The 12722-nt window shown below is 36.5% G+C and overlaps 3 protein-coding genes and 1 long non-coding RNA gene across 7 annotated transcripts; 2 read left to right on the top strand and 2 right to left on the bottom strand.

The window, feature by feature from the left end:
* The first annotated feature begins 6 nt into the window (after nt 1–6).
* LOC111483920 lies at nt 7–4567 on the top strand. 2 transcript variants are annotated; one of them, XR_002718437.1, is made up of 4 exons: nt 7–71; nt 200–276; nt 392–463; nt 4522–4567. It is a non-coding gene; the product is annotated as an uncharacterized LOC111483920 (long non-coding RNA). The 2 variants fall into 2 exon arrangements; XR_002718436.1 differs by lacking the exon at nt 4522–4567 and having other exon boundaries at nt 392–643.
* On the bottom strand, nt 701–3320 carry LOC111483919 (DNA polymerase epsilon subunit C-like). 2 transcript variants are annotated; one of them, XM_023130291.1, is made up of 4 exons: nt 2726–3320; nt 2508–2592; nt 1070–1111; nt 701–964 (listed from the first exon to the last, which is right to left on the bottom strand). In XM_023130291.1, exons 1-4 carry the CDS (start codon nt 3209–3211, stop codon nt 891–893), a joined length of 687 nt encoding a protein of 228 aa, XP_022986059.1. In that variant the 5' UTR covers nt 3212–3320; the 3' UTR covers nt 701–890. The 2 variants fall into 2 exon arrangements, with proteins under 2 accessions (XP_022986059.1, XP_022986060.1); XM_023130292.1 differs by lacking the exons at nt 701–964; nt 1070–1111 and adding an exon at nt 1118–1222.
* On the bottom strand, nt 3665–6977 carry LOC111483918 (probable pyridoxal 5'-phosphate synthase subunit PDX2). Its single transcript, XM_023130290.1, has 7 exons — nt 6748–6977; nt 6528–6655; nt 6174–6261; nt 6009–6082; nt 4583–4774; nt 4075–4169; nt 3665–3992 (listed from the first exon to the last, which is right to left on the bottom strand). Exons 1-7 carry the CDS (start codon nt 6818–6820, stop codon nt 3869–3871), a joined length of 774 nt encoding a protein of 257 aa, XP_022986058.1. The 5' UTR covers nt 6821–6977; the 3' UTR covers nt 3665–3868.
* A 719-nt stretch (nt 6978–7696) lies between these two features.
* On the top strand, nt 7697–12545 carry LOC111483765 (serine/threonine-protein kinase GRIK1-like). Of its 2 annotated transcripts, none has more exons than XM_023130068.1 (13): nt 7697–8053; nt 8243–8405; nt 8636–9017; nt 9726–9800; nt 9885–9929; nt 10095–10169; nt 10501–10588; nt 10680–10804; nt 11374–11472; nt 11580–11646; nt 11730–11845; nt 11931–12009; nt 12137–12545. In XM_023130068.1, exons 3-13 carry the CDS (start codon nt 8700–8702, stop codon nt 12328–12330), a joined length of 1281 nt encoding a protein of 426 aa, XP_022985836.1. In that variant the 5' UTR covers nt 7697–8053; nt 8243–8405; nt 8636–8699; the 3' UTR covers nt 12331–12545. The 2 variants fall into 2 exon arrangements, with proteins under 2 accessions (XP_022985836.1, XP_022985838.1); XM_023130070.1 differs by having other exon boundaries at nt 7699–8053; nt 11377–11472.
* The last annotated feature ends 177 nt before the right edge of the window (nt 12546–12722 follow it).

The raw sequence follows: 12722 nt of genomic DNA, 5'->3' as shown, positions 1-12722 counted from the left end.
TAACAGTTTGTTTGGTCAAGATTGGCAGATGACAAGTTTCGTAGCTGGTTCTGCTTTTGACGTTTTTACAGGTAAATAAGGTGACTAATTAGATTAAAAATACCAATGTTAGGCTCAAGGAAACACTCTATGAGGTAACAGCAAGAATTGTCTTTAAAAAAAAAAAACAGCCTTTTTTACTGTGCTTCTGTATTTGAAGGTGAGATCCAGCCAAAACTTTCGCATCAATATCTTTCTTCTCTGTATAATTCTTGGAATCGCTTCTTACTTGTACAAGTGAGTTCTCTTTTTCCATCTTTCTCTAAAAATGTGTTGAGAAGAGAGAACTTTCCCAGAAGATTTTGAAGAAAAAACATGCGATTCTCTGCTAACACATGTCATGTTTGTGCAGTATATGAAGCTGAGTTGGATTAAGAGCTTATTGTTCAAGTGGTTGAACTATGGGATAGCCCCGAGTTGCGAGGTAAATTTGGAAGAGCATTCATTGACTTCAATACTGCACTTCAATCATCTTCTTAGCTTTCTGTAGAATTTCTTCATTTCATTTCTGGATTTACTATCAAATATCTCCCGTTTCCATTGAGCTTTATTAACTTAGTGTAATTGGAAGAAGTCAAATATAAAGAGAGAAGTATTTTTTGCCCTTATTTTCTGCTTTTGAGCAAATAGATTTGTTGGATTTGCTCGGGAAGAAAAAAGATCCCCGTGTAAGAAGTAATAGTTTAATTATGTTAGATCTAAGATGTCGTTAATAAACTTACAGAACTGTACGGAGGGAAAATGAATGTTCTAACTTCCATGTATTCCCATTGACATGACAAAAAAAAAGATACCTAAACCTAACACATCCACAGACCAAGATGAAGTGTTAGATTAAGCTATCAAAAAGCCTAGTCTTTTCCTGATTCTGCCATGCTTCTTTCCTTCAATGCATCTTCAAATTTTAATTTCTCTGGGACAAAATCTGGAGATGAGAAAAACACGTCTTAAACCGCGTTTGACAGTTCAAGAATCTTTCTAATAGTAGCAGTAGTTGAGCCTTAAGTAATAGGCATGGGTATGTACGTACCTGAAAGAAAGTCGTATCTCTTCCTTTTGCAAACTACTGATGCTGCAACAACAAAGGAGAATCTTACTACTACTTCAATAAAAATCTCACATAACCCAATGCCTCCTCTTTTCCTTTATTCGGGATAGAAGAAAATGCCTCCTTTTTTCCTTTCTACCTCCACATTTTCCACCATCAAAATGTGGTCATAAAGAAAAGAAGTATCTTCAGAATTCTCACAAGTGAAATTATTAGCAATAGTAGATATATGAAGCAATAAGTAAAACAAAAGGCTTATCAAAATTTCGTCCCCTAGACAGATGATATACACTTGAACTCAGTTTCTAGGAATAGATAACAGAACAAAACAAAGGGAAGAGATCCAGGAGTCTTCCTGTTCTCTCCTCATCCAAATTGAAATTTCATACTAGACTGACAATCCCTCCCCCTTTATATGTACTTGAATTTTCTCCCTTTCTGTTCCCTTGACCACCTATCTTACCGTTGTCCAAAAGGAGTGCTGATATCAATTACTGTGAGATCACACATCAGTTGGAGAGGAGAACATAACATTTTTTATAAGGGTGTGGAAACCTCTCCTTAGCAGATGCGTTTTAAAACCTTGAGAAGATGCCTGAAAAGGAAAGGCTAAAGAGGACAATATCTACTAGTGATGAATTTGGGGGGTTACAAATGGTATCAGAGCCAGACACCGGGCGATGTGCAAGCGAGGAGGCTTAGCCCCAAAGGAGGTGGACATGAGGCAATGTGTCAGCAAGGACGTTGGGTCTCAAAAGGGGTGAATTGGGGGGTCCCACATCGATTGGAGAAGAGAACGTGAAGTGGGGTGGATTGTGAAATCCTACATCGGTTGGGAGGAGAACAAAGTCATTCTTTATAAGGGTGTGTAAACCTCTCTCTAACAGACACATTTTAAAACCTTGAAGGAAAGCTTGAAAGGAAAAGCCTAAAGAGAATAATATCTACTAGCTGTGGACTTGAGCTATTACAGTTACAACCCCTCCCCAACCAACTTAAGCCCTTCCCAAGTATCAGATTCAACAACTTTCCTTCCACTGGCTTTTATTCTTCCTCCTCATATATGTGAACTCATTGGGGATCTAGCTCTTTGAAAGCATAAAACAATGCACTGATGATACAAATCAGTAATTCTCCACAACGCAATAGTTTGACAGATAGAGGCTCATATAATTCAAGTCCCTTAACAACCATGTAATCGGAGTAACCTAAATCTAAGGTCATAATCCATGTTAAACTGGGACAGTGATCATGATATCTTCCTTGTCACTACTAAATAGCTGGGAATATGATAGTGCAGTTGAAGTACACAATGATATAATTCACAGGTCTAACTTTCTTTTTAGATCAGAACCAGACAAGAAGGGTAAATGAAAATGAAAATTGAGCATGATATCAGGATAGAGAATAGGAACATTACATAGATGCTTGTAAGCAAGAGACTTCTTGCGATCCTGAGCACAGCACGCATACGCATCCTTGCAAAATTGCACAAGAAACATCTCCTGCAACCAATTAAGAAGCTTACAGACCCACCAAAAAAAAAATCACCTTTAGAAACAAACAATGCCCATCCATCTTCCACCAACGAGAAAAGACCTAATTTTGAGCAATGCGTGTGGGGTGTTGAGGGCTTACCGTTGCTTTGTTGACGAGAAACAAAGCTTCCTGATTTATACGCAAATCAGAATTCTCATCCCTCATGATTTTCTTGATCCGATTCATAGGGAATTTATAAATCTTCTCCTCAGCTTCTTCTTCTGCTTCTTCTTCTTCTTCTTCTTCTTCTTCTGCATAACCATTCTCTTCTTTCTTTCCATGGTTCCGTTTAACTTTCTTCGATTTGGAGGTGTTGGGCGATTTACTCGTGGTTTCCACTCTGTCTTCTTCGGCATCGCCTGGAGCAGAAATGGGTAACACTTCGTTCTCCTTCACAGAGCCATTGCTAGTGTGCTTGTTGTTGTTGCTGCTAACCTTCTTCTTCTTTGAATAAACCTTGTCCACTTTTCTGGCGTTGTTGTTGTTGTTGTTGTTGTTGTTGTGGGTCTTGTTCTTGGGGGCTGGTTTTGAAGTTCCTGCTTCTTTGCTCTTGGCTTCACTACTGGATTTTTTGGACGAAGCCATTGTTAAAGATCGGTGTTTGAGAATTTGGGGGAACTACGGGTCCTTTTTCACCACGAACCTATGCACTGGCAAGTCATCGTCCTTAGATGAGGGGGGATTTTAATGTCCTTCTGCCCATATTTTTTATTTTATAATCTTTTTATCATAACATTTTAACTAATTTAACTATATTTAGATTCAAATTGTTTCATTATTTTCTTTTTCTTTTGATTGATTACTTATATTTTTATAATATATCAAAAATATATATATATAGATAGTTCAAATAGTTAAAATACCACCCATTCAACAAAACAATTAAAATTCGAATTTACCACATATTGATTAATTATTCTCGAAGTAATCTCGCAAGTGCTGGTAGCAGAAAGGATATTAAAATCATTTTCTCTAAATAAAAAATAAAATCATTATCATGTTCCTGCTCGTTTAGTTATGAGAGAAGGAATTTTGAAGTACTAAAACACAAAACTCCATGTAACATGACATAAGGAACATCAAACGTGTCATAAACAAATTAATACAACAGAAGAATCCTGTAACATAACGTAAGGAACATAAAACATGGTCCAAATTGTAAAATAGATAACTTAAACCTAGAATGAAACTTGAAAATGTAAGTGTGGGTTGAGGAGGAAGGAGGGATTCATTTGGTTTAAGCTAAAGAAAAATCGGAAGGTCGATCTTTGATTTCTCGAATCTCGAATCGTTATCTACTATGTCTGCTGCTGTACTAGCTGAGGATTCTTCAACATCGCCAGCCATCTTCAGGAAGTAACTGTGCCTGCATAGTCCATTGTCGTAACTCACTTGAGATGATCATCATAATATGCTGTGTGGTATTTCAAGTTAGAACTACACTATACCATCTGTTATCTGATGTTAATTCAGGATGGAAGGCTGTTGCGAGTAAGTTCCCTTGCCTCACTGCTACAATCACTTTACTTTCTGAACTTTTTTCCTGCGATATTCATTAAACCATAATGTGAAGGGGTGAGAAAGTTTGAAACAATTGGAATTTTTTTTTCTTTTGGAGATTGGATGAACGTTATTAATTCATGATCTAGTATATACAGAATGAAAATTTCATTCTCGATTCTACAAGAATTTTTATCAAAGACTTTCATTTGCTTCTCTTCAATGGAAGCTTTATTTTTTTCTTAGAATGCGTCCTAATTTTTTGCCTAATTCTTCTTCTGATCCATTTGGAACACGACGAGCACACTCCGTGTGACAGTGAAATTATAATTCTACTGAACTATGACTCAAAACCGTCATATGTACCGTCTGAAACTTGTGACTCATATATACAGATTACAATCATTTAGGTGTTCAAATTAGAGGCACTGGCAGTGTAGAGATGATACAACAAACCTCTTTGCCTTCACCAGAGGAATCTGAATCCAAGGAAGAGTTTGAAGAGACAGGGCAGTGAGCCAGCACTTGGACGTCTGGTCCCACTTCAAGAATTGCAGGAGCTCGGATGAAAACTCCACGAAATGTTTCCGGACCACCTTCAGTAGACACTAGCTCTGGTATCGACAGCTCTGCCTCAAAGCTTTGAAGCTACATAATAATGATCTCTTCTTAAATTAGGAAAATCTGAACTCAAGAAATGGACAGTGAATATTAAGCGAACTTCAACAATAAGCTGATAACATGTATCCGGGAAAAAAACAGAACATTTGGAATCAACATCAAAGAACTTCTTTCAATAAATGTGTTTGGATCAGCTTGTGTACAAACAAAACCATCAAGGATTCTGGATTCTGAACTCCATGCTTCAATGAAGATCTCATATTTTGTGTGAGATGGAGGATTTGTATGTCTGGTAAATTTTCATAAGTTTTGATTAGATTTGATTATTTAGATTAGATTTGATTGGTTATTTGGATTAGATTTGATTTGGTTATTTGAATTAGATTTAATCAGATTTAGTATATCGGAGATTTGATTCTGTAATACTATATAATAGCTAATAGCTAATGAAGGAGAGATTTCTCCCTCCATTCCTAACTAGGGATATCAGGATTTGGGAGAGTTTTGGGTGTCACATGTATTTGTTGAGTGATACATTGTATTTGTTGAGTGACACATTGGTGAAAGTCTTTGTAGTGTGATAGTGAGGTTCACTTGTAACACTTTGTTTATTAGTGATTGGTTGCTACCCGTGGATGTAGGGGAACTTCTTCTCTCCGAACCACGTAAATATCTTGGTGTCTTTTTTGTGTAGTTTCGTTCATTGGTGTTGTGAGTACATTTGTTCCGCTTTCAACGCACAACAGTTTGAACATTTATATTGGGGAAAGTCGTTATCTGAGCCAGTAAACTGGTAGATTTTAAAATAACTTAGTGAGGATTGTTAAGAGGGATCACTTTGACTAATTAAGGAGTTGATCATGAGTTTATAAGTAAGGAATACATCTCCATTGTTGGAAAAACTAAAAGCAAAGCCATGAGAGCTTATCATCAAAGTGGACAATATCAAAGTGAACAATACCATACTATGGTAGAGGTATGTGATTTGATGATTAACCAGTGTCTTTTAACTCAGATTATTTATGGCTGTATTTTTCCAACATGCTATGATTTAAAAAAACATCAGAAGCTGATTCAACTAGTAGGATGACTTGAAGGGAAAAATTCATGTCGGCCACAGTGCCACACAGGCAGAGATAGCTTCATGCAAATTTGATTCCTGAACACATTCCATGCCAATTTCCTAGTTCCTTCTGTTCTCTAGTTATCTCTCGTGCATCTAGATAATCAGAACCGAATAAGAGAAAGCAACAAGAGTTACCTGACTGCCAAAGAAGTTTCTGTGGACTGTACAATCCAGCCCTCCAACAAGTTCCTGTCCACCAGTTTTCTGCCCTGAAAATACATGTATCCATACCAAGTTTAGAACGCATTTCAAGCATTTTATTGATGTTGAGATGGTGAGGAAAAGAGGAAGGAAATCCACCAGTAGCCTTGTTTGCCAAAAAGATGAGCCCTGCACAGGTGCCCCACACGGGCTTCCCCATTCTAACGAACTCACGCAAAGCAGGAAACTGGAAATATACAAAACTACAACATAAATACACTCGATTCTAATTCTAATTCTAATTCTAAGCTAGATGATAATGAGACCATCAATTTGAGATGTCTGATATAACTAATCTGCGAAAACAGCTTTAGCGGGGTAATAGCATCGGGAAATAAAGATTAGATGTCGGCTTAATCACGATTGAATGCAAGATGCTTCAACTTTTAGGCTATTCCTATGTTCGATTTTGTGCAATTATAGATGCAATATGTAGAGGAAAGAGGAATAAACCAAGTTATGAAGATCCGCAAGTTTGGCCATGGTGGTGCTTTCTCCACCAGGAATAATCAGAGAAGCTACATTAAGAAGCTGCTCAGGCTTCCTTATCTCTACGCCCTTCACTCCGAGCCTTCTCAAAGCTGCGCGCCACAATAAGACAACAATTCATATTCATCTACAAAATGAACTAGCAATAGCGAAGGCGAAGAAGAAGAAGAAGAAGAAGAAGAACCTGCGATGTGCTCGTTAAAAGATCCCTGCAAAGCTAGAACGCCGACGATAGGCATGCTTGTGAATTGGAGCATTCAGTAGACCTAGAAGGCGCCACCTCCAGCTCCGACGAAGCAGGAGAAGGCAGTGGGAGCGATTGAGAGAGAATCAGAAGCGTTTGTTGATTGAACACCTCCAACCTCTTCTTTCGAGTGGCGCTAATTTGAAGAGCCTGCCTGGCTGCAGCACAGGCGCCTCACTTATTGAATATTTTCTTTTCCAACCTAAATTAATGGATTAAAAAACACATTAAATTCTCACTAATCTCTTCGTCCCGTCTGATTCAAAGTTTTAAAACATCTTTATTAGAAAGAAGTTTCCACACCTTTAGAAAAAATATTCGGTTGTTCCCTCCAACTAATATACGACCTCGTATGAGATTAACGTTAATATAATATAAGAATATGATTCCATTATTTTTAATTAGTTAAAAGATGTCTCGAGATTGGTAGCATATTTTGACTAGTAAAATCATTCGAACACTTATCCATTACCTCCATTAAACCACTTTTTATTTGGCAACGTTTCTTTTTTCTTTTTTTTTTCTTTTAATAAAGAAAAAAAATGGAATTGTATATGAAAAGTACCCATTACATTTATTTAATTTGTTGTTTTTCTTTTCCTATCGTATTTTATTTTATAACAATTTGACTTAAATTTTTTATTATTATAAAGTATTTATTGTAATTAAAAATTAGAATTTTTTTTGGTTAAGACATAAATTTTAAATTTATATATATATAAATTGTGAATATCTATAATAAGTAAAATTAAAATAAATATTAAATTGGGAGATTAATAAATAAAAAATAAAAATTTAGGGCAAATCATATAATTTATGGGAAAAAAAAAGAATATAAATAATAATAATAATAATAATAATAATAATAAATCGGTTGGGCACGAAAATAGTTAAAAGGTGGAGGGGGTTTTGGATGTTGATCGGAGAATGGGGAAAAAGAGGGAGAAAGGGTAAGCCGTCTGTCCCGTCATTCTGTACCTCTCTCTCGTCTTCTTCTTCGGACGCGTCTTCTCTTTCAGCTCCCTTCCTATTTTCATCCTGCTTCGCTAATTCCATTTCATCATCCCATTCTCCCATCTCCATTCTCCTGTAAATCCCCCCCCAAATTCAATAAACAATCACTCTTCGATCGAATTTATTCATCCATCCCCTGGGATCTTTTATAGCTCTGGAATTTCTGATTTTCCTTCAGGCTGCGTAGGGTTTTCCGTCGGACACTTTTCTTTTCAACAACTCCTCTGATTAGGTAAGGGTTTTGAAAATTTTGTACAATTCTATTGCTGTAGCTTTGCATTTTTGTTTTGTTTTTTTGGCGTGATTGATGACGTTTATAATTTCTGTGCAAGCTTGACGCGGATTTTTGCTTGTTTATTATTGATTTTTTGTTTCTTTTTATCACTATGTTTTCTAATTATGCAAATGGTCAACGTGCAAGGGTTTTGGATGCAAGCCGACTCTGGTTGCCCATATAAACTATGTTAGGTCTGAATTGCAACGCCTTTGCTACTACCAGCTGTTTCTTTCATCGGGCTGAATGGCATCCGTTGGAATAGCATACTGGACTTGGGCTTGCTGCCCTTCATCCCGTTGTAAATCAGGTGCAGTTCATATCTGAAAGCTGGAATAATGTGCTGGCCGAAGTTTTTGAAATGTTCCATTGCTATGGCTTTCTTTTTGAGTACCTTAGAATTCTGAACGGCTTTCAGTTAATTTAGTTTTAGCGCATGATAACTATCCTTCCTCTTTGTTGTCCATGTCTGAGGTCGTTCTTTTTATCTATTGAATTCGAGGGCATGGTTCCAATAATAATTTTGTTTTTTGGATTCAGGATAGGGTTGTTTGGTTGCGGATAGTTTCAATAACTACTTCAAAGTTGAGGTTCTTAAAATCTCATGTACAATAAAAGTTTCTCTTTTTCCAAAATGATGGGCTGTTGTGGTTGCTTTGGGTTTACCAAAAAGCCTAAAAGGGTGCTGAGACCTGCTTCTGGCTTCAACCGCCTCTCTGAGGATTTTTTGTTGGGTGAAGACGTGGAAGATGAAGAAAGCTGCTCATCTCATGATGATACTACCAGTACTACACATGAAGAAGAAACCGAATCACATAGCCGTGTCAAAAATTCAGAAGAGATTTTGCAGCATAGAACACAAAATGGTTTGATTTGCCGGCAATTTCCTGTCAAAGAGACAAACAGAGTTGTTCGCTCAGAGGTGAACTTAGTAATTAATATGTCCATCGATTATGGGAAATTTGAATTGAACGTTATGCAGCTTCTAAGGCTGTTTAACTTGAATGTGGGTCTATTGTTATTCTAGGATTTGTTGCAGAATATGTCCAAATTTTTTTTGCCCTTCCTGAACAGATTTTTTAGCACAAATATGTTGTGTTGCTTTTACATTTTTAGTCGAATGGACTTTGATCTGGTGCTATGCAGGGTTTTAGTTGGGTTATGTTTGATAATGGAGGGAAAAACATAAGTTGAACTATAGCTTCAAATTTCTTCTACTGCTGGCGGATGGAGGGAAACCATTCCGTGTTAATGACCTTTTGCTTATTATAATATCACAGCCTCTCGTAACTACTGTAGAAGGTCCAGTAAATGGTTATTAAATTTTGTAGTGAAGCCTGGCTTTGATTCTTCGTTTTGAATGTACTGAGCTAGAAGAGTACTTGCATGCCTTACAATTATTGATAGAACACAATTTTTTTTTTTTTTTTTAATAGCTCCTTGAATCAAAAGATTTGAAAAAAATACAATACCTCCCCAGCTCTTATGGAGCTATGAACCTATCCTTTTGAGGAACTCAGCCTTGTATAGTCACCTCTAACTGGTTGTATGATGTTTTTACTTCGTGGCTTATTACTACTCTTGGTACTAACTGTTCACGTTAATGTTCATTTGTTGATTTGATATTCAGGATGAAAACGGAAACAAGATGGTCAATGAATATGTTCGCGAGTATAAGATTGGTGCTGGTAGTTATGGGAAAGTGGTAAGCATTTTCTGATAACATCATCTTGTCATATCTTATCAATTGATACTATTGACTAGCTTTCTCATCTTTTTATGTAAACAGGTTCTATATCGAAGCTATATTGATGGAAAATACTACGCAATTAAGGTGTTCTTTCCGATATTTCTTTTAGTTGCTTTATGTATTTAAAATAACTTGGAGATGGAGGGGTTATTCTGTTGCTAGTTGTTTTTTCTGTCTCCTTGATGTTTGCTAGAAGGTTGAGATATCAAGAGGTTTTTGTTGATAAAACTGCATTATATATACGTGTAGGCATTTCACAAGTCTCATTTGTCAAAGCTGCGAGTTGCTCCCTCAGAGACAGCTATGACTGATGTTCTTCGTGAGGTAACTGGAAATTCTAAATTAGTTGCCTCAGCATCAGATTTCCATTCGATGTCTGATTGTTATTCATATCATACGAGGGTCGTTTTCTCTTTTAATGTTATCTTAAATTTTTATTGGGTTTGAATGTTCAGCTCTTATTTGCACATCTTATTAAAATTTGAAAAGAAAACTCTCATTTGCATGTAGTGTATACTTTAGCTCCTTTTCTCTTTCACACATATTTCCCCCCTGCAACATTTTTGCTAAGCTTTGTTGGATGTATATATCTTCTTTAACTCGTAGGATTACCGTTGCTGAGTTTTGGATAAAATATATTACCTTTTTTTTACAGGTTTTAATCATGAAAATGTTGCAACATCCAAACATAGTAAATCTTGTTGAAGTGATAGACGATCCGGATGATGATCGATTCTACATGGGTATTCATGGCATCTTTTGTTTTCTTTATGGATTTGCTTGAATCTTTGAAAGGAATTTAAACTTTACTTGAGCAGTCATTCTTTGCTTTAGTTCTTGAATACGTGGAAGGAAAATGGGCTTGTGAGGGTTCTGATCCACCATGTGGTCTAGATGAAAATATTGCTCGGAAGTACTTACGTGATATTGTCTCAGGACTGATGTATCTCCATGCTCATGTATGATCTCGATTCTTAACTTATACCTCTTTTCTTTTTCTCTTTTTTCACATTAGCTTAATCCTTTATCTACCTTGTATGTTAAACTTATCTCTTGTTAAAATAATAATAAAAAAATATGGACCGGTAAAAAAGGAGTTTATATTACATTTAAAAGCTATATCTATTATTTTGTTATTATATTATTTGGACTAGATGGCATTGATTTTTACTCGCACTTAATTTGCGGATACTTGACACATGGTTGCACAATCTTTTTTCTCTTAATAGTGTGGTATGTACTTATTGCTTTCTTATATTAAAAAAAAAAAATGTGTATGGGCTATAGCTTATAAAATATATATCGTTTTATTGCTTGACATGATTTCAGTAGGCATTATCCTATATATCTGCCCTAAGCTTAGCTGAAATTTCACAATGCCTTGTGAAATTGCTGGCAATTGGCTGAAATCTTGCCGAGTCTTAGTAAAAATAGGGCTATCTACTTGGTTGCATATAAGCTGACTGTTTGCTTGATTTTGTTCCTCCTTTATTGGGTTATTTATATATTTGTTTTCCAATTTTGGAAGCAGAATATAGTGCATGGTGATATTAAACCCGATAATTTGTTGATAACTCGCGATGGTACAGTGAAGATAGGGGACTTCAGCGTTAGCCAGGTTTTTGAGGTAATCAAAGGATTTCCTTCATCTCTTCACAACTGCATTTTTCATTATATTGTTGTGGTACCATTTGTGAGATTCCTGTGAGGGTGATATTGACTTTTCATTTGCAGGATGAAAATGATGAGCTTCGCCGTTCTCCTGGGACTCCTGTTTTTACTGCACCAGAATGCTGTTTAGGTCGAAATTATATCTGTTTTGATGCTTAGTAAGGTTGGATTTACGTTGATGTATCTCAACTGTTAACTTCCTCTTGTTATTAGGTATAACTTATCATGGCAAAACCGCTGACACATGGGCAGTTGGGGTGACCCTGTACTGTATGATACTTGGTCGATATCCGTTTCTTGGAGAGACACTGCAAGATACCTATGATAAAGTGGGGAAAGTGTTTATTATTTGTACTATTATTGCTTTCATTAAGTACACTCTGATGTTAAATGGACAATATATTTCTTTCTCAGATTGTCAACAATCCATTATTGCTGCCTGATGATATGAATCCCCAGTTGAGAGATTTATTGGAAGGGATTCTATGTAAAGGTACTGTGTCTCATCTCCTCCAAGATTTTGAGTCCCAGAATGTTGTATGCTTTCCTAAATCATTAGTGAAATTCGTGTTCGAAAAACCCGATCACCTTTGATTATATACAAGCCTTTCCTCTTACAGATCCGAGCCAGAGGATGACACTGGACGACATAGCAAAACACAGCTGGGTGATTGGAGACGAAGGCCCAATCCCACAATATCTATGCTGGTGCAAGCGCAGTAGTTTTGTGGGGGAAGAACAATCGAACCTGCAACGAGAAGAAAGTGGGAGTAAACAGAATGATTTTGACATGCCTCCTAATTTGTCTGTGTAGTCTGGAGATTCGTGTGTGTAAATTTGAAAGGTAGATGGGTTAGCTCCTCCCTCCCTCCCTCCCTCTCCCTTTATATATAGTCCTTTTTTGACCATTTTATGCAGTTTTCATCTTTTGTGTTGGTCTGTTGTGTTGAAGGTTAAACATGGAGTGCAATTCTTTTATGGCCCGAGGAATTATGGGGTTTTTAAGACTTCAACACTTGTGTTTATTTTAAATCTTTTATTTGGTTCGAGTCAACCCGAAGATTTTGTCCCATGAATCCAAAACCGTATCGAATCAATTCAGGTTCAGAAAAATTAATCCAACCCCTATAATTCTGGTTGGTTTGGTCCGGGATATCGGATTGGAGAATGAAGAATAAATATATTGTAATAAAAAAATATAAGCAT

The sequence above is a fragment of the Cucurbita maxima genome, unplaced genomic scaffold (assembly GCF_002738345.1).
Source record: "Cucurbita maxima cultivar Rimu unplaced genomic scaffold, Cmax_1.0 Cma_Scf00009, whole genome shotgun sequence".
NCBI lineage: Eukaryota > Viridiplantae > Streptophyta > Magnoliopsida > Cucurbitales > Cucurbitaceae > Cucurbita > Cucurbita maxima.
This window is presented reverse-complemented; position numbering and strand designations above follow the sequence as displayed.

Bases quoted from the DNA above. Each gene is read 5' to 3' on its own strand.
- LOC111483919 (XM_023130291.1), bottom strand. From the start codon at position 3,211: ATGGCTTCGTCCAAAAAATCCAGTAGTGAAGCCAAGAGCAAAGAAGCA. The intron at 1,112-2,507 runs GTAATGTTCCTA...TTGTTGTTGCAG, and splicing joins TCTTGCTTACAAGCATCTAT to CATCAGTAGTTTGCAAAAGG. The intron at 965-1,069 runs GTACGTACATAC...TCTCATCTCCAG, and splicing joins GAGATACGACTTTCTTTCAG to ATTTTGTCCCAGAGAAATTA.
- LOC111483918 (XM_023130290.1), bottom strand. From the start codon at position 6,820: ATGCTCCAATTCACAAGCATGCCTATCGTCGGCGTTCTAGCTTTGCAG. The intron at 6,656-6,747 runs GTTCTTCTTCTT...TGTGGCGCGCAG, and splicing joins TTTTAACGAGCACATCGCAG to CTTTGAGAAGGCTCGGAGTG. The intron at 4,170-4,582 runs GTTTGTTGTATC...TGAATATCGCAG, and splicing joins CCTCTGGTGAAGGCAAAGAG to GAAAAAAGTTCAGAAAGTAA.
- LOC111483765 (XM_023130068.1), top strand. From the start codon at position 8,700: ATGTACAATAAAAGTTTCTCTTTTTCCAAAATGATGGGCTGTTGTGGT. The intron at 10,589-10,679 runs GTATTCATGGCA...TCTTTGCTTTAG, and splicing joins TGATGATCGATTCTACATGG to TTCTTGAATACGTGGAAGGA. The intron at 11,473-11,579 runs GTAATCAAAGGA...TTTCATTTGCAG, and splicing joins GCGTTAGCCAGGTTTTTGAG to GATGAAAATGATGAGCTTCG.